General features: G+C 34.7%; 4 protein-coding genes across 6 annotated transcripts; 2 read left to right on the top strand and 2 right to left on the bottom strand.

Annotated features, from left to right (window-relative positions):
- The first annotated feature begins 4,019 nt into the window (after positions 1-4,019).
- LOC102611056 (kinesin-like protein KIN-14G) lies at positions 4,020-10,857 on the top strand. The gene is given in 18 exon segments (XM_015528672.3): positions 4,020-4,512; positions 4,905-5,071; positions 5,163-5,306; positions 5,505-5,777; positions 5,877-5,948; positions 6,219-6,287; positions 6,495-6,569; positions 6,709-6,867; positions 6,952-7,033; positions 7,119-7,214; positions 7,317-7,493; positions 7,582-7,688; positions 7,818-8,248; positions 8,345-8,598; positions 8,685-8,848; positions 9,053-9,244; positions 9,657-10,183; positions 10,316-10,857. Coding segments are annotated over 18 exon segments (3,240 nt in total). The 5' UTR covers positions 4,020-4,394; the 3' UTR covers positions 10,449-10,857.
- A 1,720-nt stretch (positions 10,858-12,577) lies between these two features.
- Positions 12,578-16,121, top strand: LOC102610553 (probable protein phosphatase 2C 5). 2 transcript variants are annotated; one of them, XM_006472096.3, is made up of 8 exons: positions 12,578-12,789; positions 13,427-13,681; positions 13,889-14,060; positions 14,143-14,360; positions 14,479-14,586; positions 14,676-14,801; positions 14,892-15,121; positions 15,482-16,121. In XM_006472096.3, exons 2-8 carry the CDS (start codon positions 13,472-13,474, stop codon positions 15,699-15,701), a joined length of 1,284 nt encoding a protein of 427 aa, XP_006472159.2. In that variant the 5' UTR covers positions 12,578-12,789; positions 13,427-13,471; the 3' UTR covers positions 15,702-16,121. The 2 variants fall into 2 exon arrangements, with proteins under 2 accessions (XP_006472159.2, XP_006472160.2); XM_006472097.3 differs by having other exon boundaries at positions 12,578-12,818.
- Positions 16,122-16,743: 622 nt separating this feature from the next.
- LOC102610253 (wall-associated receptor kinase-like 20) lies at positions 16,744-17,743 on the bottom strand. The gene has a single exon (XM_006472095.4). It carries the CDS (start codon positions 17,726-17,728, stop codon positions 17,072-17,074), a length of 657 nt encoding a protein of 218 aa, XP_006472158.3. The 5' UTR covers positions 17,729-17,743; the 3' UTR covers positions 16,744-17,071.
- A 2,589-nt stretch (positions 17,744-20,332) lies between these two features.
- LOC102609734 (single-stranded DNA-binding protein, mitochondrial) lies at positions 20,333-23,276 on the bottom strand. 2 transcript variants are annotated; one of them, XM_006472093.4, is made up of 6 exons: positions 23,055-23,276; positions 22,449-22,630; positions 21,725-21,933; positions 21,522-21,622; positions 20,810-20,869; positions 20,333-20,618 (listed from the first exon to the last, which is right to left on the bottom strand). In XM_006472093.4, exons 1-6 carry the CDS (start codon positions 23,128-23,130, stop codon positions 20,602-20,604), a joined length of 645 nt encoding a protein of 214 aa, XP_006472156.1. In that variant the 5' UTR covers positions 23,131-23,276; the 3' UTR covers positions 20,333-20,601. The 2 variants fall into 2 exon arrangements, with proteins under 2 accessions (XP_006472156.1, XP_006472157.1); XM_006472094.4 differs by having other exon boundaries at positions 22,449-22,677; positions 23,055-23,237.
- Between the last annotated feature and the right edge of the window lie 482 nt (positions 23,277-23,758).

Here is a 23,758-nt window from a genome sequence, read left to right as displayed (position 1 = left end):
AAAAAAGCAGATGGAACATAATAATTTGATAAGTCATTAGGGCAAAATGAATAAGTACGATAGCAATTAAATTAACAATCAAATAAGGTGATTATACTTTTAAACAATCTGTGTCACATGGGCTGTGTTGAGAAGAACAATCTAGATAATGAAACATGAAAACACAACACAATGATTTTGATCAAAGTTTTAGTGAAACTTTGGAAAATATCTTAAAGAAAAATGTTGGACCAATGAAAGATTGTTATATGAGCATGCGAATATTTTAAAAAACAAATGGAATGGTGGCTTTAACTCTTAGCCCCAGAGAGTGTGGTAGCTAAAAGAAAGAAAGAAAGAAAGAAAGAAATGAGTTGTGTCTTGATTTATTGGGAATGAACTAATGCAGAACCATATGATATGTTTCTCTTTCTTTATTATTATTAGCAACACAGCTACTATTGTTAACTTGAATGAGTTATATTATAGAGCAATTGGATGCTTGCTGCCTATCTTATGAAATCAAACTATAAATTTAGCTATTTGGCTTGTGGGACATTTTTTTTTTCACTTTTAAGATTGTTCTATTTTAATAAACATAATAAAATGCAATAGTATTATACTAAGATTAAACCTAATAATGGGTTTGCTTGGACCCAATGCATTGACTAAAATTTTCCTACTTTTTCTTGCCAACTGAACTATTTTTTTTTTTTTTTCTTTAAAGATATATATGGGGTTTCATTGGAATTTTATGGAGCATTTTATAGGCTAAAAGAGCCGAAAGAGGGAGATTTGTTTGTGGCTGCAGGCCACTTGGTGGAAGTAAAGGCCCTTCTATTGTCAAGATGTCTTAATCAACCAACTAATCTCCTAACTTAAAAATTAAGCCTTTAACGTTATTCATTTTTATGCAAATAATCATGATTCAAACTTGGGGAACAATTAAAGAATTAGGATCAAATCATACCCTTTCAATATGTTATCTATAACAATTTTAAGCACTAATCCTTCCTCCAAAATGGTCATTGAGGTTTGAAAATGTTTAAGAACCATCTCAAGAAAGAGATCATGAAATAAAACTAATGCATTTCTGATCATTTGAGAAAAATTTTCAATTTTTTTTTTGGGGTAAAAATTGTGTACAAGTTTCCATTCTGAAAATTTGAGAAAATTTTGAGTTTCTTTTGGATAAATTTTTAATATGGAATGTAACCCGACACAGTATGGGCCTTTGCTCTTGCTTATGGATTCCAGGTACTTCCAATGCAACCCCCCCCCCCCCCCCTTGAGGATCTAATAATAGATCATTAATTAAAAAATAGTTTTGAGTTTGCTCTGTAAAATAAATTAATAAATTAGCTCACCCGATATTCGTTAATCAATATAGAGTTGAATTGGGATTTAACACAAAATAAATTATCCCCAAACTCTTAGAACATGCATGTGCCTCTAAGCACCAAAAAATTAAAATTAAAAATAAACATTGCCCTACTCCAAATCTATCAATCAAAATTTCCTTTTGCTAATTAAAGAAGTTTCTTTTTTTTTTTTTACTTTTTTAAATATTATTTTCCTTTATGTCATTTTTCTCCTTTTGTGTCTGATTATTAATCAATAAGTAAAAATTGAAATTGATGTAAACATTTGATTTGATTTTGTAGCTTTTCATCAACATGTGCTTCGCCGTGTCTTCAGTTGGGCTGATGGAGCCCACTTGTTTCAACGGCTGTGATTGGGCCGGCAGCCTTTTTTCCCTTAACTATGTTGTGCACGCCGGCATCGTGATTGAGGTTAGGACCCACTAATGGGCTTTAAAAAAGAGAAATAAATAGAAAATATCCGAATTTCTTAGGCTCGGATCCGAACCAAATGTTTGAATAATTTTCGAATATTGGAGGGAAATACCAATTATTTGACAAAAATACCCTTCCTGTGGTTAATGTGATTTTCTTTTAATCTTTAAATTTGTGCATCATGTACATTCATGCGAGTAATGCAATATCACAACGTCTAGCACTGAATTAAGAGCACAATTAATCATAGTTTTACTTTTTGTAAAATACGTCACGATAAGGACGATGCTTCTAACTATTTGATTCATTTATTAGTGAATAAACGTGAGATAATTATTTATGCTTGTAAAATGAATTTCAATGATATTTGGGATTCTTTTATAATTATCAAATTTGAAATTTGTTTGTAACATGCACGTATGCTAGACGTCACACGTGTGACATGCATAAAAAGATACGCAATGAAGAAAGACATAACTCTTTCTCCTTTTTTTTTAATTCTTTTAAAATTTCCTTATAGAAAATGGGCATCCTTATAATTACGTGGCAGTGCCCTAAATCATGAGATGAAGTGCACACATCATGTGCTCTTTCGACTCAATGTGTCCGTCAAGAAGATAAGGTGTTGTTTTGGTCTCAACTTCCCTTGGTGGATCCAATCTTATGCCATATGTCCTACAAGAAAAGGGCCTAATCCATTGCCCTTTTGGGTTTATAATTTTTATTTTTATTTTTTTTTCTTGTTGCCCAATAATGCATGTATATGTTCTCATTATTTGGTTTCATGATGAGACCGTATAAATTACTCTTGGTAAGTAAATTTTAACAACATTATCAATGATTGAAGAGCGACCACTTACTTAATGACTATTTACAGCTTTTAATATTTTCACTTTTACAAATTTTTATGTTTGTGTTCTGAATAATGAGATCAATAAATTTTTTTTGAAAGATATTATGGAATTACTTATATAATTAGGAAGCAAAATTTGAAAACATTGCTAAAATCAACAAGATATAGAACACGCAATATATATTCATAATATGAAATATTATACTTATGGTGTTAACATTTGATTATGGAATAAATTAACTTAAATTATGGTGTTAACTTCAATTCATAACATGCAATCAAGAACGAGAAATTTGCTTCCAAAATGATTGAGTTACTTCAAATTCAAGCGTGAGGTTACTCTAAAATTGAAATTATAAAGGGTGGATTTGTAAGTCATGAATTTCATACCTTTTTGGACAACTAGAACAACGTATTATGGGATTATGGGATTTAGCATATTGTGGGCTCATTGATATTTTGTAAAATGAAAGCAATGTCATATCTTTGTAAAGATACTTTGCTTTCCATGGAAATTTGATGGATTATTTGCATCTACTCACTTGAAAACAACATCGAATCTCTCAAATATAATTAAAAATCTTGCAATTATAATGACATGCATGAATGACAAAGCAAACGCCTTGATATTGTGAAAATTGAAGTGTCATGATTTGGTAGCATTTTAAAAGAAAATAATGTGAAAAATGTTTGTCAATTTCGACGAAGAGATTCACGTATTAAAAACTCTAATTTATGGTAAAGAACTAACATCTTAGTAATTTGGTCTCGTTAATTCTAAAAATATCAATTATCACATACGGAAATTCTTAAATTCAATGCACTAAGAAAAACAAAATAGAGACTACAAAATCCTTTTATATGTTAAAATCATGAAAATCTAATTGAAAGGAATTATTTCTATTCAAACACATGGATTTTTTTTCTTTCTTTAAATCAAAATTTTGACGCATTATATGTCAAGTTAAACTTTTTATTTCTTTCATTTCTAGGTACGAATACAAAATTAATTGTACCCACTCACATACGAATTGACATGCCAAGTTGCTCCATCGAGTTTAATTTTCTCAATTTCAACCAAAAATTAAACTATCATCACCGAAATAGATTTTTTTTAAGGCAAAATTCTTTAATGTAAATTAAATTATCTTTTGAGGAATAATTTTTTTTTAGTATACATCAGGATTTATTTGTATTTATTTCCCGAAAACTACTATTGTAAAAAAGAAGAAGAAGTAGATATTAATAAAAATTCAAAAGTCAAAAGATAAAACAAAAATAAAAATAATAATAGAAGATAAAAATTAGCCCATTATTTTCTCTACACGTAGAAAAAATATAAAGCTCTCAAAACCGGTAGGTTCGGAACCAGGTTCGGTCTGTAGCTTTTCTCTTCAATTTTAGACAGAGAGAACAAAGAAACTTAAGAGAGAAAGAGAGACGAAGTGATCATTTCAATTTTTTTTTTCGTTTTTTCATTAAAAAGATTCAATTTGTTTTCTTAAATCTCTTTAGTCCCTTTATATCTTCTCATAACAACCCACATTCAGAAAAATTAAAATTGAAAAAGGAAAAAAAGGAAAAAGAATCCCATTTTGTTTTGATCATTTTCTTGAGCAACTCTGCTGAAAAAGATTGGATTGTGATGATGAATGTGGGAAATTTAAGCTCGTTTTGAATTCAAGGGATTGAATTTTCTTGTGGGGTTGTTTTAAAAAAGGACTTTTTTTTTTCCTTTTCCCTGGGGTTGTGTTGTGCTAAAGGAAATGACAACAGAACAGGTTTTGACATTCAATGTAGCTTCTGTTGTGGCCGATGTGCTCCAAAAACATGGCCCTCGATTCAGTGATATCAATTTGGCTTCAAGGAAAGCTGATGAAGCTTGTAATAATCTTCATTTCTTGAATTCTTTTGATTGAATTTTGTGATGCATATTTCTTGTTCTTTTTGGATAATTTATGTCGTGGGGTTGAACTTAATTTCTTGAATTACGGTTTTGACATTGAATATTGAACATTTGTATTCATGTTTATCCAATTTAATGCAATGGTTCTTGATTTATTGATTGTATTTGAATTTATTGATGGTGATCCTCTATTGAAGAAGCTATATAGGATTTGGTTGCATGAAATTTGGTATTGGCATTGGCATTGAGTTGGAATCAAATCCATAAATGGTGGCTCACTGTTGCATAGGATTTGGAAATGAATAATGTTAGGGGGCCTTTTTTTTAATATTTTTATTTCTTTTTTGTGATTTATCAAGTTGTTTTGCAGCCCTGAGAAGATATGAAGCAGCCGGATGGCTGAGAAAGTCAGTTGGAGTTGTCGTGGGTAAAGATTTGCCGGCTCAACCTTCAGAGGAAGAATTCAGGCTTGGATTGAGAAGTGGAATTATTCTTTGCAATGTTCTTAACAAGGTTCAACCTGGAGCTGTGGCAAAGGTATGGTTCAACTTGGTTTCTTGTCTAGAATCAATCCTCAGATTGAATTTTGTTGTGGTTTCATTGATGGCGATTGCATGCTTCTAACTAGGTAGTAGAAGGTCCTTGTGATTCTGTTGTCATTCCTGATGGAGCAGCTCTGTCAGCATTCCAATACTTTGAAAATGTGAGAAACTTCCTTGTAGCTGCAGAGGAATTAGGGCTTCCAACATTTGAAGCCTCTGATTTGGAACAGGTGAATTACCAAAGTTTTAAATCATGAGAATGAAAAAGTGAACAATTCTATCTATAATATGCTTGGTTTTGAATTTGGTAATGACTCCATGATAACAATTGGGAATAAATTGATGAACCAATCTGGTCTAATTCAATTGCATCACATTTTGAACATAGGCTCTCTCTTGTTACTTATTTTTGTATTTTTTATTTTCAGGGTGGGAAATCAGCAATGGCAAGGATTGTGAACTGTGTTCTAGCACTTAAATCATACAGTGAGTGGAAGCAAGGTGGTGAAAAAGGTCCATGGAAATATGCTGGGAATTTGAAACCCTCAATCTGTGTGAGTGGGAAACCATTTATGCGGAAAACTTCAGAACCATTCATGAATTCCTTCTCAAGGACCTCATCCGGGGGTGAGAAATCTCTAGACGGAGTGTGCAGTGAGCAGGCTTTGAATGGCGATCTAGGCCATGACCTCAATGAAGCAGTTAGTGAACTTTATTCTTCTTAAATGTTAATTTTTTCTTCTCTCGTGATGTAAGAAAAGAAAGAACCTTAGAAAGCCTATTTTCATTGTAATCTGCAGGGAAATTTGCGTAACATAAATGTTCTAGTCCGTGCTGCTCTTTCAGATAAGAAGCCAGAAGAAATTCCAATTGTAAGTGCTCCAGTGGTTGTTATGTTAATTTTTTGAAAGCCTTTATCTGGTCAACAATCTTCAGAGTTATTTAAGTTGATAACAAGAATGTGATACCTTATAGGAGTTCGCTTAACATTCTCTGATTCCTCCATGTTGGTACTTCAAACCATTAATTGATCCAACTGGGAAATATTAACTCTTAGATTTGTAGCATTCTTCCCACAAATCAAAATTTGCTTTTATGACTGCTGTCTTATCTGAATCAAATTATCTTTTTCCTTGTAACAGACTGTGGAATCTATGCTCAGTAAAGTTATGGAGGAGTTCGAACGTCGCTTAGCAAACCAAAATGAACTGGTGGGTGGCTTTTCTTCATTATCCTTTTTTATTCCAGAAAGTAATGCGACAAAGCCTTAACCCTAAGTTTCGACTGCAATTATTGTGAATGGTTGAGTGGCTAACACGTATCCGTTTCTCAATGTAGAAGAATTGTGTGCATGGATAAATCTATAATGTCTCTTGTTGATCTTCTGCCAATTATTTATTTATTTTTTGTTATGCCAGATAAAAACAACTCCAAAAACTATCCAAATATTTGGCCCCAACAACTCCCTTACTAGTTCTTCTGGTGGTATAGAGGTAAGTTTAGTTGGCACTGCAGACTGTTAAAACTCGAGCAATAAATTCATACCACCTGAATTATATTTTATTTTGCAAGTTGAATTTGTTGTACTTTACATTTTATATGCATTTGGTAAACTGATGAAATGTTTAAAAGGAGGTTGAATGTCCCATCAACAAAAAGACAGAAGAAGGAGCTGCAACAGAAACAAAAGGAAAGAAACATGCCAATCTGATGTCTGCTCACAATGAGGAATCAAAAACCCGTCTTTTGAAACAACAAATGTTAATTGAGCTGCAACAGAGAGACATAGTGGTAATTTGGAGTATCACTCTGCTACATTAAGAGTATTTTCACCAAATGTGAATATGTTGTATAAGTCAGTGTTGGTGCTTGTAGGAATTGAAGCAAACTCTACATACTACGAAAGCAGGAATGCAGTTCTTGCAAGTGAAGTACATGGAAGACTTAGACACTTTAGGTACTGAATGTATATTGAACTTTTGTACTCTTTTGATGTTGTTAAAACATAAATAGTATATCTCATTAATAGTTTCCCTTAATAGGCAACCAATTGCATGGTCTAGCCCATGCTGCTTCAAGCTACCAGAAAGTACTCGAAGAAAACCGCAAGTTGTACAATCAAGTGCAAGACCTGAAAGGTAACAATTTTAGGAGTTCAAAATATTATAGAATGAATAAATCTTGGAAAATGGCTTGAGTATCCCAGCTGAATCTGATGGTCATCCATTATGTTTGATTAGGGAATATTAGGGTGTACTGTCGTGTCCGGCCATTCTTGGATGGACAATCAAGCTTTATGAGTACAGTGGAGCACATAGAGAAAGGAGATATAGTGATTACTACCCCTTCAAAGTACGGAAAAGAGGGACGGAAATCATTTAGTTTCAACAAAGTATTTGGTCCCAATGCAACCCAAGGTTAAGTCATTTTTACTTCTTTTTCAGAGTAATTCTCATCTGCAAGGATATTCTTTTAAGTCTTAAAAACCATTTTTTTTTGCTGCAGCGGAGGTGTTTTCAGATACTCGGTCTCTGATTCGGTCTGTTCTTGATGGTTACAATGTTTGCATTTTTGCCTATGGTCAAACAGGATCGGGAAAAACTTTCACCATGGTGAGAGAGGCAGCACATTATGACTGTGATGACAATGTTTACGACTGTGGTTTTTATGAGTCCATTCATTTATTGTTGCAAATAGAGATTTTTCAAAATGACTAAAATATATATTTTTTATCAATCCAGACAGGACCGAAAGAGCTTACAGAGGAAAGTCTTGGCGTAAATTACAGGGCACTGAATGATCTGTTTCTTATCTCGAATCAAAGAAGAGATACTATTCACTATGATATTTTTGTTCAAATGCTTGAAATTTACAATGAACAAGTGAGGGATCTCCTTGTGACTGATGGACTTAACAAAAAATATCCTTCATGATACTGCTCAACTTTCTTTCTATTATTTCTGGTTCAGTGCATATCACATTTCTATTTGTTTCCTTAACTTCTTAATACATTAGAAATCCGTAACAGTTCACAAAATAGAATCAATGTGCCAGATGCAAACCTTGTACCTGTTTCATCAACGAATGATGTTATAGAAATGATGAATCTTGGGCAAAAGAACCGTGCAGTTGGTGCAACAGCGATGAATGATCGGAGTAGTCGATCTCATAGGTGCATTTAATAGTGTATTCATGACTGTTGTAACAATGATTGTACATTTTTAAATGTTTAAAAAGGTATTTACTTCTAAACCTCATCAACTTGCAGCTGCTTGACAGTTCATGTTCAGGGAAGAGACCTGGCATCTGGAACCATTCTTCGTGGGTCAATGCATCTGGTTGACCTTGCAGGAAGCGAAAGGGTTGACAAGTCAGAGGTCACAGGAGATAGATTAAAGGAGGCTCAACATATCAACAAATCTCTTTCTGCTCTAGGAGATGTGATTGCTTCCCTTGCTCAAAAGAATGCACATGTTCCTTATAGAAACAGTAAACTTACACAACTCCTTCAAGATTCACTTGGTAAGAGCCTAACTTTTCAGTGTATAAAGACTTCTCTTAACTGATAACTCCTTCCTAATCACGGTCTTGGTTCTCATATTTATCAGGAGGACAAGCAAAAACATTGATGTTTGTACATATTAGTCCCGAGCTGGAAGCCCTTGGAGAGACAATTAGTACATTGAAATTTGCCGAACGGGTTGCCACTGTTGAACTTGGCGCTGCTCGAGTTAACAAAGATAGCTCAGATGTGAAAGAGCTTAAAGAACAGGTTCTTTCTTTATCCTCACTTTGCTTGTTAGTTTTGCATGACAAGATCAGTTCTCCTTCTTGTGTCTTTATTCCTTGTTTGAAAACCGATGTTACATTTGCTTACTACCAAAGGGCTTCCTGTCGTAGTTATTGACATAATATTGTTTGCAGTATAATTTGATAAGCAATGTCTCACTTATCCTGTCTGGTTGTCTTTTTCCAGATAGTTAGTCTCAAGGCAGCCTTAGCAAGGAAGGATGGAGACTTAGAGCACCTTCAATATACTTCATCTAGCACCCCTGAAAGATCAGCATTGAAGTCTGGTGGGTCTTCTCCTTCGAAATCTAGTTGCCACAGTTTAGGAGACTTCTCCAGCAATCGTAGGCAACCAATGGAGGAAGTTGGCAACATACAGGTATGAGTTAACCGTCATTTTGTTTCAGAAATAATATTGCTATGTGTTGTGTGTACACAAAGAAATTTGTGTGTGGGTGTGAATGTGCATTTTACACATGTTCGTGTTTGTTTTAGCCAAAGCACTTAGTTTCTCTGGGATTAGTTCTCTTTCAAGGGTTCATGCAATGCATAACGTGTAGTCCTGGGATTTAGGCATACAAATGAGTCAATTGACACCAATTGGTTCCACGTGGAGCCTAAAATGTTAGAATTGAAACCCCACTAAAATTTGATAATCTGAAATGAGATGAAAATCTGGCAATGAGAAAATCTCCGACAGTATGTGTGTATGGCCATCATGTGGCAGCCTGTTAAGAAAATAACATTTTGTTATTTAAGAAATTGGAGATTACATTATGTATTGGCTGCAGATACGGAACCTTTCTGCATCTAAACCAAGAAGAAAAAGCCTTGATCCCCGAGATTTGCTCGTAAGTTCACCCCCCTGGCCAATGAATGGTACTCCTGTACCAAATGGAAAGGAGGAAGACAGAGAATCAAGTTCTGGTGATTGGGTCGATAAGGTCATGGTGAACAAGCATGACCTTTTAAGTAGAGATGATAACCAACTCGTAAATTATGAAGTAGAAAACAAACTGTTGTTTTCTGAAAAGTTCTATCAGAATCATCACCGAGACCCTTCAAAGATATACCCAGAACATCCGACGAATAGATTGACAGCAAGCAGAAAGGACAATCAAGACTATGATGTACAGAGGAGTCGGAGCGAAATTGCCTCCACTGATGAGTCTGATCTTGAGGCTGCAGTTAGCGATTGCTCAGAACCAGACTCGCTTTGGCAGTGCAACATTCCTAAAGTTTCCAACATTCCAAGTAGTGTAGCCTCTAAACCAAAGAAGTCTCACCTCAAAGCCCCAACAAAGAGTACTGAAACAAGGTAACCTATCCGATCACTAATAGATTACTCTTTCTTGTCTTAGCAGTATTATTAACCGGCAAACTTATGCTCATGTCTCGTAAGCCAACCATTTTAGATTGTTCTAATACAAGCATTTGAATTATTCTATAGGAGTTTCATTCCATCATTAATTCCTTCACCGCCAACAAGGAAACTAAGCAACGGGGTTAGTCCATTTTTGCACAAGCCGGGAAGGCAGCTTAGTCTTGTTGATGGGAAGAGGAAAACTGGACATGCAAAGTAAGGATCCGCTAACTGTGAAAACGGCTTTGTTGTTATCATTTTGTTCTTTTCCTTTTGTGTATCTATTCTTTAGGTTTAGAGAAAGAGCAGGAGAGGGAATGTCAAACCGGCAATGTTCCGGTTGTCTTGAGTTTCTTCGGTGGTGATCAATGATCGCATTGGTGTTGAGTTTGTAAATTCTTTGCTTTCTTCTTTCATTTTTTTCCCCCATTATTATTCTTTCTTTCACTAGAAACAGAAAGGAAAAAAAGTTACCAAATGAGAAGAAAAGAAAATGTGTTTACATTGTTATTTGTATTTGTGTTCTTTTTCTTCCTTTTCCCCACTTGTTTGCTTAGAACTTGAATGCTTGCAATGAAGAATGCTAATCATTATCGTTAGAGCCATATTCAAGTTTAAAGATTATCATTAGAGTAAGCTTTGTGAGCACGTCCCAAATGCCACTAGCTTATTATACACGACAATATCTTTGGGAGAAAAAACAAAAACAAAAATAAATTTTATCTCAAATATACATTTTAAAATGTGTGAAAATCTGTTGGATAAGAAATCTTATATAATATATTATCCGTAGACCCAATAAAACTCTAATCAGCTGGATGTCTCAAAGTCAAAGTATTAATAAAGTGAGTTCGATATAATGAAAAATTGTCAAGAAGTTGATAAACAAACCGTGTGATTTAGGGAGATAATGTTCGTGTTCTGTGATCATAATTTCAAATGGTGATTCGAGCAAGCAACAAACATGAAACATCCACCAAAATTCCAACTTGTGCTGTTGTGTCAATTCAACTTTCCAGCTGGGGTTCAAAAACCCCCCTCCACATGAGTGGCTAAACCCTTCAATGGGTCCGAACTTGCACATGGCCATGTCATCTTATTGCTTGATTTTTCTTTCTTTTTTTTTTTTATATATATAATTTAAATTTTATTAATTTTTATGTGAGTTGGATTACGAACACATCCCACAAATTCCACAATCACAAGCAAGACACCACCACCACCCCACCAAACACAAACTACAGAGTTGACCCAAGCCAAGAATTCATTATCTCATTTCCCATTTACAAATTTCAAATGCCCACTTAAATTCTTTTTCTTTAAAAAGGCAAAAAAAAAAAAAAGAAAAAAAGAAAAAAAAAGGACCACTTTGGATTGAACCCTATTTTCTTTTTCATTATTTCCAAACAAATGTTATATTTTTATAATATTTTTTTAAGGACAGCGACGGTAAATGTATCCATGATGATAATATAATTAGAACTAATCAAACAAAATGTCGTTATTTTTGAAACAATAGTAGCATGAATGAATAATTGATTACTTGTTCAATTTTCGTGACCCTTTGACATTCACATTGTCTAGGATTCATCAACAATTGGCTTTAATTGGTCTATGTTGATTAATTGTTTGATCATCTATGCCGCTCATATTAATCAAATTAAAAAATAAAAAATAAACAATTTGCATTTTGTCTCAACTCACCTAATTTTTGCCAACCAAAACACAGCATTATGTTTGTTGTATGTGTGGGCGAATCATTCTATGTGAATGAGCACACTAATGATTATCCAAGTCAAACATTCCAAAATGACCATTTTGCCACCATTCCTCATTTAATTTTTACTTTTTTTTTCAATTTTTAATTTTTACCTTTAATTGTATAACGTATACACATTTTGACATTTGACTTAACATTATATATAAATGAAGTTTTAATTTTTATAGTGCTTATTTAAGTAAAATGATAATAAAAATTTAAATTTAAACAAAGTTATCACATGATTTTTTTAATTAATCTAAAATTTTAATATATTCACATAACATTATAAAATGCGTAGACTGTAGTTGAAAATATTCTTCAATAAAAATTATTTTTTTTTCTATTTAAAGTTGAATATCCTAACACATAGTTATAAATTTTAATACGAAATTTATTAATCTTGTATACTTTTGTACAACTTTAAATGACAACAATGCTTAATTACAATATCATTTTTCTTTAAAAAAAGCAACCCGAAGATAAAAATGTCATTTCATAAATTTTCTTCTATGGCAAATTACAAAACGAATATAGGACATAAATGTCATTATGAAAAAATGTGTCCTAAAATCTTAAAAATCAGACCTTTTTTTTTTCTCTCTCTCTCTTAAACCCCGCGTCTGTCTCTCTCTCTGGATTTCTCCCACCAATCAAATCACGCCACAGTTACCCTGGTTACTCTTTCTCTCACTAAAAAGTTCACTTTCTTTCTCTTAGGGTTTTATTTTGGTGCAAAAATTGTGTATGAAGTGACGTTTTGGGGGCAAATGAGGAGAGTTTTGTAGACTGAATGCTCAATGTACACTTCTCACTTCTTGATCTGTTGATGTGAGCTTAGGGTTTCTTGATTTCTCCATTTTTGTATCTCTTGTAGCACCTTTTTGAGTACACTATGCTCAATCTTAGTTCCATTTTACTAAAGTTTTGATTTTTGTGCGTAAAGTTTGAATCCTCGTTAAGGAACTTTTTTCTGGCTTGTGTACATAATTTTTTTCTTAAAGGAAATTTCTAATTGATTTGTTTTCGCTGGGTTCATTGTGTAGTGCGATTTGCAGTGATAATTGGATATATAATGCAATTAAGCTAATGAGTGAAGATTTTTTTGATTTTCATGTATGGGTTGGTGAAAAATGTGCAAAGAAATGTTAGTTGATTGGTTTTGATAAAATGGTGTTTTGGGTTGTGCTATTGTATTGTAAAATTTTCGCTGGTCATCAGTATATTGACTCTGTTCATAATTGTGTGCTACATTGTAGTAATATGTTCTGGAGGGAGCTCTATATAGTTGGAGAGATTCATGTGATTTGCTTTCTGATATGGATTAGAGTAAAACTGAGAAAATGTTTTGATTGATTTATGCGGTTATTGGGCATGTAATGTATAGCAGCATCAGCATTTGTGAAGAGAAGTTCTAATTGATTTGTTTGGTTGATTAGGGTGTTCTGAGAAAACGACTTGGAGATGTTGAAAATTAAACAAGCATGAACCAGACTGAAGTACCCCAGATGAAGGCTCCTCTTGTTCCGCTTGCAACTTTGATCGGTCGTGAGCTGAGGAACGAAAAGATTGAGAAACCTTTTGTGAAGTATGGACAGGCTGCATTAGCTAAGAAAGGAGAGGATTACTTTCTGATAAAACCTGATTGCCAGAGGATTCCTGGAAATGCATCAACGTCATTTTCTGTTTTTGCGGTATTAATTTTTCTTTGTTCAATAATTTTGTTTCTTTTCTATTCTTTGTTTGGTTGCTGAGAAAAATCGAGGTAAAGAAATCCGAGGGAAGTTAAATTACATTTTTTTTAAAACTGAATCTTTTGATCAACTTTGCAACCAAGAGCATAGAATAAGGTTTTATAGTTGTGATACCAATAGAAGTTTAAGTCCAGAGTTTGTTGGCAGATTTTTGATGGGCACAATGGTGTATCAGCTGCCATCTTTACAAAGGAGAGCTTATTGAATAATGTCTTGAGTGCAATCCCTCAAGGCGCTAGTAGGGATGAGTGGCTTCAAGCACTTCCTCGGGCACTTGTCGCAGGTTTTGTGAAAACTGACATAGAATTTCAAAAAAAAGGTATGAATTGTTTCCTTTCAAATGCTTTATTTGTGATTTTCTTATTTTGTGGCTTATCATTAATGGTCTATGTAAATCTCAGGTGAAACTTCTGGGACAACAGTGACATTTGTTGTGATAGATGGATGGACTGTGACTGTTGCATCTGTTGGTGATTCTCGATGCATATTGGACACCCAGGGAGGCATTGTTTCACTGTTGACTGTTGATCACAGGCTGGAAGAGAATGCTGAAGAGAGGGAGCGTGTCACTGCAAGTGGAGGTGAAGTAGGAAGGCTCAATGTTTTTGGTGGCAATGAGGTATTAACATTTTTATCTTCCTAATGCTATTCGTGGTCAAAAGTTGTCTTCTTTTTTGCGTTTCCTTTTATTTTCCTTCCTGTTTCTTATTTAAGTTTAATCTCTATTGGATTTGTAGGTCGGTCCCCTTCGCTGCTGGCCTGGGGGGTTATGCCTTTCGAGGTCGATTGGTGACACTGATGTGGGAGAGTTTATTGTTCCGATTCCTCATGTTAAGCAAGTGAAGGTGAGCACTCTGGTTCCTATGGGTAAAGGTCTTATTTCCTTCTCTGGCTTTGCAGTCTGAAGCTCATAGTGTCTTTGGTCTTTATTTAGCTTTCAAATGCTGGAGGAAGATTGATAATCGCCTCTGATGGCATCTGGGATGCATTAACTTCTGATATGGCTGCCAAGTCTTGTCGGGGTTTACCCGCAGAGCTTGCTGCAAAATTGGTTGTTAAGGTGACGTCTAGCATTGTTGTTTATATCATACATCGGGAATGGCAGTGCCTGTTTTGGCTTAATATGAATATCTGTGTCTGTTCTTCTCAGGAGGCTCTGAGGTCAAGGGGACTGAAGGATGATACAACCTGCCTGGTTGTTGATATCATACCATCTGACCATCCTGTCCCAGCTCCAACACCTAGAAAGAAACAGAATGTGCTAAGTTCACTTATCTTTGGGAAGAAAGCTCATGATTCTATGAAAACATCAAACAAGCTCGCTGCTGTTGGGGTTGTGGAGGAGCTGTTTGAAGAGGGTTCGGCTATGCTTGCTGAAAGGTTTGTTCATCATAACATTCCTTTTCTCAGCAGTTTATTCATTTCCCTTGAACTTTTGGCTTTCCAATTCTGTATAGCTACACGAATGCATAGAAATGTACCCACTTCTTATATTTTTGGGAAATTTTATAGTTTTTATTAAAGATGACAATCAGAAGCCGCTAAAAGAAGATAATTACCAAGTATAATTGCAGTTGCTTACATAATCATTTTGCTTGTTTATTAGAACCTGATATTATGATCCTATGCGATAAATAAGAGACCTTTTTATCGAATGGTTTCTAACAGGATTAGAGCATGGACATCTCTTTTTGTAGGTTCATAGTCTTCAACTTTTTCATTTTATTATTGGAATTGCAGGTTGGGTAGGGATTTTCCTTCGAATGCGAGCTCTGGTCTTTTCAGGTGTGCAGTCTGCCAAGTGGACCAACCACCAAGTGATGGCTTATCGGTAAACTCAGGGCCTTATTTCTCACCCACATCAAAGCCATGGGAAGGCCCCTTTCTCTGCGCAAATTGTCGGAAAAAGAAAGATGCCATGGAAGGAAAGAGGCCGGGTATACCCACGGTGATAACATAGTTATTCATTTGATAACAAAGTACATATTTGGTAAGTTTTTCCTCTGGCAGTGTGAGCATGTTTGGTTTTTCACTTTCCGGTGGTGATTTAATAGATATGTGTAAGAAATGAGGTAGAGATACAGAGAGTAGGTGTTTTTTATTCGTTGTTTTGTGGGATTCTGGTTTGTGCCTGGCTATTGTACTGACCGCTGAGAAACAAAAATGCTATCTGATTAGATATGTTTGTGACAGTTTGGTTGCTAACAATTTGAATCTGTAATTAAAAGCAAAGTATGCATAGTGGCATATGTGTAGTTGCTGCATCAATTTCTTTGTTCTGTTGAGAGTTAAAAGGCGATGTTTTTAACTCCTCTGCTCTCTGAATACCCTGTATTATAACGATATATAATATTTTTTACAAAATTATTTGCAAACTCAAGGAACTCATTCTGTATGTGGTTACTTTTACTTTACATTTAAGGTTTTTTTAGCATTTTTGTTCAAGTCGTATTCGCCACTGGCCCACTGAAATGGGCAAACCATGATGTAGAAGCAAGTTTTCTTCCCTCTTTACCCTTTTCCATCCTTACCCCTTTCCAGAATCTCTTTGGAATGAAGCTACTTCCACATGGTCACTATTTGACAGCTTCATGGGGGCATTTGAGCTTCACATTGATAGTCATCACAATATTGTTTAATTATTCCTTAGTTTTGACTTAATTTAGGTTTTCAAACTTAAATTTTATAAATTTTGTCGGAGGCAGGAGATGTTATAAAATTGGAACCAAATACACGAACTATGGAGCTGACGAAAATAAAGTTAATCTTTAGCTCCAGTTTCCCCAAAATTAGTAAATGCAAAAACTTCAGCCACCCAAAGTAGTAAAAGCAATGGCACTTCTTGGGCCCCAGCTTATTAGTATTCATTTCATGATTAAATATGGTAAGTTTGCCGCATCAAGATTAGATTAAAGCAAAACTTAACCATCTGGGGTGGCTAGTTTTGAGTGATGGAATATTGTGTAATAACAGGAGGATTATGAGCTGGACTAACATTTTCACTCAATGAAATCCCTTATTCACACAAAGAAGAATAATATTAATAACACATTACCATTACAAGAAGACTCATTCATTTTATCAAAACAAGAACTGAACATCCATCCAGACAAAGCAAGCAACTGCAGAGAAGCATATGAGGTGAAAAAAAAAACACACACACACACACATGAAGTTTAAAGACAGCGCGTGTTTAGAAGCTCCCTCTCGACGAGGGGCGCTTATTTTGCTGAGAAGGTTAAAGCATTACAAGTGAAAAATATGCTTTGAATTATCAACTAATGATACGAGGATCCTATACACAAGACTTCACGCAAGCTTGTCTGTAACTTAGTTGGGGGGCAACCACTGCAGCTCAATGCCGTAGTTCCATGAATCAATGGAATCGCCTGGCCTAATGTCAACCACAGAAGTATAAGCAGTGCAACCTCCGACTCTAACTCTAATCCTCCGTGAAGTCATGGATGAATCTTTCAAGAAATGGCAGCAAAGTGTACCTCGGCACCCATTTCCTGCCTCGACCTGCTCCTCAAAAAGCCTACAGAGGCTGCTTGAAGAACAGTTCAATGGAGAAAGGAGAATATTTTCAGAGCAGTTGAGTAACATGACAGTGTTACGAGTAGATATGTTAAAGGGTGAATCATCATCCAGCGTAAAGCCTCCTGAAGTGAGATCAGAAGAGTAACAAGTGTCTTTTGGTATCAAGGGAGGGCTTATAACAAGCCTATAAGAACTAGGATTAATGCTGATGATTTTATAGTAGAAGCCTCCAGCTGACAATAACTGTAGAACATCATTTTCGCAATACACTCTATACCTGGGGTCTCCACAGTTATCATTTGTGCTAAGAGGATATGGAACTTCAATGCTGCCACATTTGGGACAGGCATTGTGACCTGAGACATGGGTTACTAAGATGAGTACAAAAGATATCACAAGCATCATTTTCACTCTTGTGCTAAGAAGTGAAGCTGAGGAAAACGTCATGGTGAAGCAAGAAAACCTAGAGCTTTAGGAGCCTATTTATACAGCATTAGAGAGTGAGCTGCGGAAACAAAATAATAAAGTATATAAACAGATAATAATTACATGCACGGAGAGTGAAAACTGAAAAATAATCCCAGGCCCCAATCAAAATGCAGTTTTCTTAGTGCATTACCACCGAACCTTTGATCTGACACCTGTTAGGATCTTCGACATGTTGGCAGGATTTTTATACACTATCACTAATAATAACTGAATTAAATACTTATTATCAAGTTTTATGCACCCCCATGAACTTTGAAGCTTATTAGCTGTAACACGGACCGCCCAAATAAATCCGGCATTGAATATAAAACTAGCAAGTCTGAATCCTTATTATTCAATTATTCAGCCATTAATCAATTGAATCGAATTCTAATGATTAACAAAATGATCAGCAATATGGGGTATCACTTGGATTGAGCACCAGTGAATAACAAAATAACCTGCGAGGTTGTACGCAGCAAGGGAAACAGGGAACACAATGGATCAAATACACCAGAATCAGCCGCATTCTACAGGTGAAAATGTGCGAAACCATCGACTGAATGTCCAAATCATGTAACAAAGTCAGTTATAAGAAGACCGCAATCTCTCTAATATCAAACATTTTCTCTGTTACAATTTCAACCAGAAAAGATTAACAGACCAGGGAAACCATGAGGAAATTGAGCCTGGAATGTACTGATGAGAAACTTGGTGTTCAAGGTTGTAAAGTAAAACGTGAATCCAAGACAAATCAAGTGTGTCCCACCATATGGGATTTCCATGTACTGTGCGAGTTCCTTTAATAGTTACAAATGATACTTTAAGCCGACGCGTGTTGAGGAAATGGCACTCCTAAATCCCACTTTCCTTGTTTAGAATATCTGGAGGCCATTTGCCCTTTGAGGGGAATCCATTTTCCAAAGTGCTCCAATTAAATAATAGAAAAGCTTCGGCTTGATTATAAGAGGAAAGAGCAAACCGACAAAGTTGATAAGCTAGTGTGAGGCTTTATTTTACTTTATTAGAGACATTATGTGGGGATGGGCCATGTATCCGAGGTCAACAGACACTTTAATGGTGCACATGAACTAGCAATACAATCGCACAGAAGAACCTAATACAACCGGAAAAAGACATCTCATTATCTGAGCTCTCGTTAGTTTTTAAAAATTTTATGTCACATGTCTTTAAATAATAATGTATAGATATAATTTAATTTTTTTATTTTATTTATTTATTAACTACTAATTATCATATGTATTTTTACTCAGAAAGAGATCAGATCAAGACAGAATTCTGATCCAATACAATCATCTAAGTGACTTTAGTATGTCAGAAAAACTAAATGAGTGAGAGAGGATCTTTACTGAATGCTACATCCTAGATTTTGGGAGTACAATTCTTTTTTAGCTGTATGATCACGATACCATTCAACAGATCATTAAGAAAAAAAATTATTCAAAATGGAAAAAACAGCTCCAAATTTTAGTATGTTAAAGTGTAATATGTCTGGGCCAGAGATTGTTATCTTACATAATCATATAAGATACATGATTTTTTCACAGCCGTTTGATGAAAATCCAACGATTGTGGAAATAATAATAATTTTATTATCGTATATTTTCATAACCGTTGAATTTTCATCCAATGGATGTAAAAGAATAATGCATCTTACATGATCACGTAAGATAACAAAAGCCGTTTAAAAAACCAAGTTATAATTTATAAATGCTTTCAAAGTTGTGAAAGGAGATTTAAATAAATGGCGACTTAAATCTGGATTTCTCCATCACAAAATAATGGCAAAAATCTAACATAGTGTTCAGTATTTTCCAAATGAGGCTAATTATTTCCCAAAAATTTTCGTACAAAAGTCGACCCAGGCATGTCTGGCATGCCATGCCATCATATGCATCATCGTACTCGGCATTGTGTAGCACTCCATTTGGAATAGAATACCAAAAACATCAACTGCAGGTTGAAACCTAAATATTTCTCATCTAGGGGCAATTAAGATTACACATATTCCTGGTATGATTTTATGATACTGATATTACTAAAACAGGATAATAAGCTATGAGTTATTACAAAAAAGAATAAAAGGAAAAGAAGAAGAGAAAATAAGGACTTCAAACTCTTCTTTCTTTTTACTAGAAAAGCAGGGCTGAAAATGCCAATGAAGCAGTTGAACTTGTGCTGAAGAATCAATAATGACATGTACCCATTCATAAATTGAGAGAGAACAGTTTATAGTTAAATAACATCATAGCATCAATCAAATGAATGCTTCCACACTATACATCTGAGAAAACCTAACAAAATTGTTCGTTCAACAAGAAACAATGAAAATTCATACCAGTGACATATGATTCAAGATGGCAATTAACGGTTATCAATCCTAACTTTCATTCGAACCCACTAATACTCTAATATTATACCCAAGACCTTCATGTGTATCACCACTCACGGTGCACAAAGCAAGACAATCACATTGTCCTATACGGGGAAAATAAATGGAGCTATTAATTGCAGAGTATATTCTGCAAAAAAATATTTGAGTATCAAACATACTATATCATGTGACCTTAAATATCATATCAAATCACCATTAAAGAGAGAGCGTGAGAGAGAGAGATTCAGAAATAATCATATTCACGGGCAGAAATAGTCATATCCATAGAGAGAGGAAAAGACAGACTAAAAGACCAGGTCATAACAAAAACTATAAAACCATCAAAGGATCATTTTCTCCAGGCTAGTTACAATATCTGTTTCTTACAAAAGTTAGGTTTCAGCTTCTCCCACTTACAAATGAATAAGATTTCCGCAACGTGTCTATTGACTTTCAGCTAAAGCAATCCCTCTCCTGCCAATAAAACAAAAGGTGCGTTGTTCAAAAGTTTAAACTATCACTCACTGAGACCTGATAAATTGGGATGTAATATGAAATATTGAAGAATCATTAACCCCAATCAAATTGTCATAATTAAGAATGGCAATACCATACTGGTAGGCCAAGCAAACTTTTGCACAAATTGACAAGAGAAGATAACTTACGCAAATCATCAAAGGATATTTTGCTGATGCTTTCCCCAGACTTTACAAGGCGAAGTGTCCCTGCAATGGGCATGTACAGCCATGAAGGAAATATACAATGTACTGTCCTATTGTTGAATAAGAATATTACCTTACTTGGTAATCTGAAAAATGAATCATAAGCATAACAAGAATGTCACTCCATACCCTCCCCACCCCCAACCCACACTTCCCTTTATTACACCCATCTACCCTTCATATGGACCCTGCACTAGATGGGCAAGAAGAAAGTGCATTAAAGGTATTTAATCAGATATTCAAGGAAACTGCCATTGGCACATTGCATTCAATATTTAGGTTGCCGACTATTCCGGCCTCCTGCAGTCCTCATTCACAAAATACACCATCAAAGTTCCTAATTTGATGGTCTGAGATTCATTTAGTGGACCAAACTAGTTTGAGACTCAGTCTTAGTTGATTTAAGGTGGGTTGAGACATTGCAAAGTTTGGCTTCTCTTAACTAACATGGAAAATTGCAGAAATCATATGCACGTTACATTACCAGGTGAATCCAAACAGTACAACGCCCAATATGCCACCGCAGAAAACCAACAAAAAAATAATAATAAATAAATAATAACAATAATAATAATAATAATAATAATTATTATTATTATTATTATTTAATAAAATGGAAAATGAGAGAGAAGAAACAGTTAATAGTAGGAATTACCATCACGACGAATGCATATCTCTGGGATATTCTTTACTTCACCATTAATGCTGTCATTATAAACTCTAATTTCAATGTCACCCTCAACATAAACTGAAGAGCTGTGTCAAAGCTTCACTTTGTTAGATCAAAACAGTATGAGGAAAATTCTTTTTAACTTCTCAATGATACAATTAGTTTTCTTATAAAGTGGATGCATATACTTTTTGACAAGTTGTTTGACGGCATAAGACCCGAGTATTTCGTTATGCACAGCAATTCTATGCCACTGAACAGGTTTCGGCAAGTCTTTCGACCCTACAATTCTTTGGTCAAACAGACCCCCTGTTCCAACTGAAAAGATGGTTACAGTTTTGCCATTCCTTAGGATCTTCTGCACGGGGGTGTCTTTAACTTTTCCACAAATAATTGCCTGAAAAAAATTATGACAGGTTAAATTTTCATTTGGAGGAAAAAAAAAACACCTTGACAATGTAATATAATAATCAACACTTTAAAATTGCAATGAAAACTAAAGATAAGTTTTTTTTTTTTTCCCTCTACTAGTTTCCAAATCAGGAGAGCCTCAGATTCAACAAAACTAACAGCTAAAAGGTTGAAATAAATTCAACAGAATCTTTTGTTTCCTAAATTCAGAAACAAATACTGCAGAAATAAATTCTAAAACAGTGCAGCAGGGCAAGAAAATGCTAAGAATCTACAAGTTCCTTATTTTGTAATGCAGATTATCACGGGAAATATAAAAATTCATCACTAAATCACACTACCCAATAATCAACCCACACAATCATTAGTTCTAACGAGTTTCCGACAATGGCCATGTGTGATATCAAAACATTGGTCCTATCCAGTGCTATACAAGACACAATCCGGGGAATATCCAAAAAGAAGCTAACTGTTTCTAAGTAAAATTTCAACGTCAAATACCTTATGCACACCACGAAATCCCCAACCCCTTCTAGGATCAACACCTTGAGGCTGTAACTCCTGCTTTTCAACAACAAAATCATCAAACACATCATCCACCTCATCCATATTCTGATCATCATTTTTGCCATCAAATGACCCACTCGAGTACCACATCTTTGAGCTCCTTTGCACGCCAAGCACTACAAACGTAACACAAAATCATCACAACCACCCACCTTTCTCTCGGCTATCCACATATAAGACCAAAAGCAAATAAGCAATTCACTGGACACATTCATTTACAGTTTATCTGGAAAAAGAAAATGTATCACAATGCGCAAACTTTTTTCAGATAATATTCAAAATGATATTATTTTTACTAAACCAATAAGTAAATCCCGGTTAAAAAGAATTGCCCTCTTGACTCAAAGAACAAATTGCACATATATTAAACATCCATTAAAAAAGTGATCAAAATGAGATTTTTACCAAAACCCAGAAAAACCCTGTACAAGAATTACATAACCATCAATTTATATCAACAAATATTTCCACAAAACCATTCACCCATGCATCATAAAAAGAATAAAATTGTATATAATAAAGAGGAAAAGAGAGAGACACCTAGCGAGGTGGAGTGTGATGAAGAAGAAGCAGGAACTCGCAGCAAATTAGCGAATCTAGCAGCGAGTGAACTCATTGTCAAGAAATTTCACTTTGTTAATTGCGATTTGTGTGTGTGTGAGAGACGGTAAGAAGAGGCCGCAAGCAAGGGGAGAAGAAGGGTTTAGAGATTTGGGATTTGGTTCATGGGCTGACCCGTTTGTGAATTTTGGCGGGATACAGATCTGAAAAGATCCGACCTGTTTCTTGGGCTATAAATTAATAATTCAATATTGCACCGAAAAGAAATAATGTATTTAGCAATCATTTAAAAAATAAACAGAAATTGGAAATTAAATTCACATCTAGCTCTAGACAAATGGAAGCGGGGCGCTGAGCAATGACACGAAATGTACAGCGCGGTCGAAAAATATGGGTACGTATCATTCTAGATAAATCAGACACAATAAGAAATTTTACATTGTTCCCTATCTACATGAAATCTACTAACTTCCTCATTATTTGTAACAGTTCTTTATTTGATGAAATAAAATCTACTAGATTTATTTTCACAGAAGTTGCGTTTGAGATTGATATTGGGCAGCTGTAACTTAAAAGCTACCGTATTAAAATATTTAGTAAACACTAACTGTTGTACTTTGGAAGCTATGTTGATATGATTTTTTACTTGTATAATAAAAATTTTATTATATTTTTAATAAATT

The sequence above is a fragment of the Citrus sinensis genome, chromosome 5 (genome assembly GCF_022201045.2).
Source record: "Citrus sinensis cultivar Valencia sweet orange chromosome 5, DVS_A1.0, whole genome shotgun sequence".
Classification (NCBI taxonomy): domain Eukaryota; kingdom Viridiplantae; phylum Streptophyta; class Magnoliopsida; order Sapindales; family Rutaceae; genus Citrus; species Citrus sinensis.
Note: the sequence above shows the minus strand (reverse complement) of the source record. Positions and strands in the feature narration are given on the sequence as shown.

Coding starts and splice junctions, on each gene's coding strand:
- LOC102610253 (XM_006472095.4), bottom strand. CDS start 17,728: ATGACGTTTTCCTCAGCTTCACTTCTTAGCACAAGAGTGAAAATGATG.
- LOC102609734 (XM_006472093.4), bottom strand. CDS start 23,130: ATGAGTTCACTCGCTGCTAGATTCGCTAATTTGCTGCGAGTTCCTGCT. Junction 21,934..22,448: donor GATTTCGTGGTGTGCATAAG/GTATTTGACGTT, acceptor AATTTTTTTCAG/GCAATTATTTGTGGAAAAGT. Junction 20,870..21,521: donor GATATGCATTCGTCGTGATG/GTAATTCCTACT, acceptor TGCCCATTGCAG/GGACACTTCGCCTTGTAAAG.
- LOC102610553 (XM_006472096.3), top strand. CDS start 13,472: ATGAACCAGACTGAAGTACCCCAGATGAAGGCTCCTCTTGTTCCGCTT. Junction 13,682..13,888: donor CGTCATTTTCTGTTTTTGCG/GTATTAATTTTT, acceptor GTTTGTTGGCAG/ATTTTTGATGGGCACAATGG. Junction 14,061..14,142: donor CATAGAATTTCAAAAAAAAG/GTATGAATTGTT, acceptor TGTAAATCTCAG/GTGAAACTTCTGGGACAACA.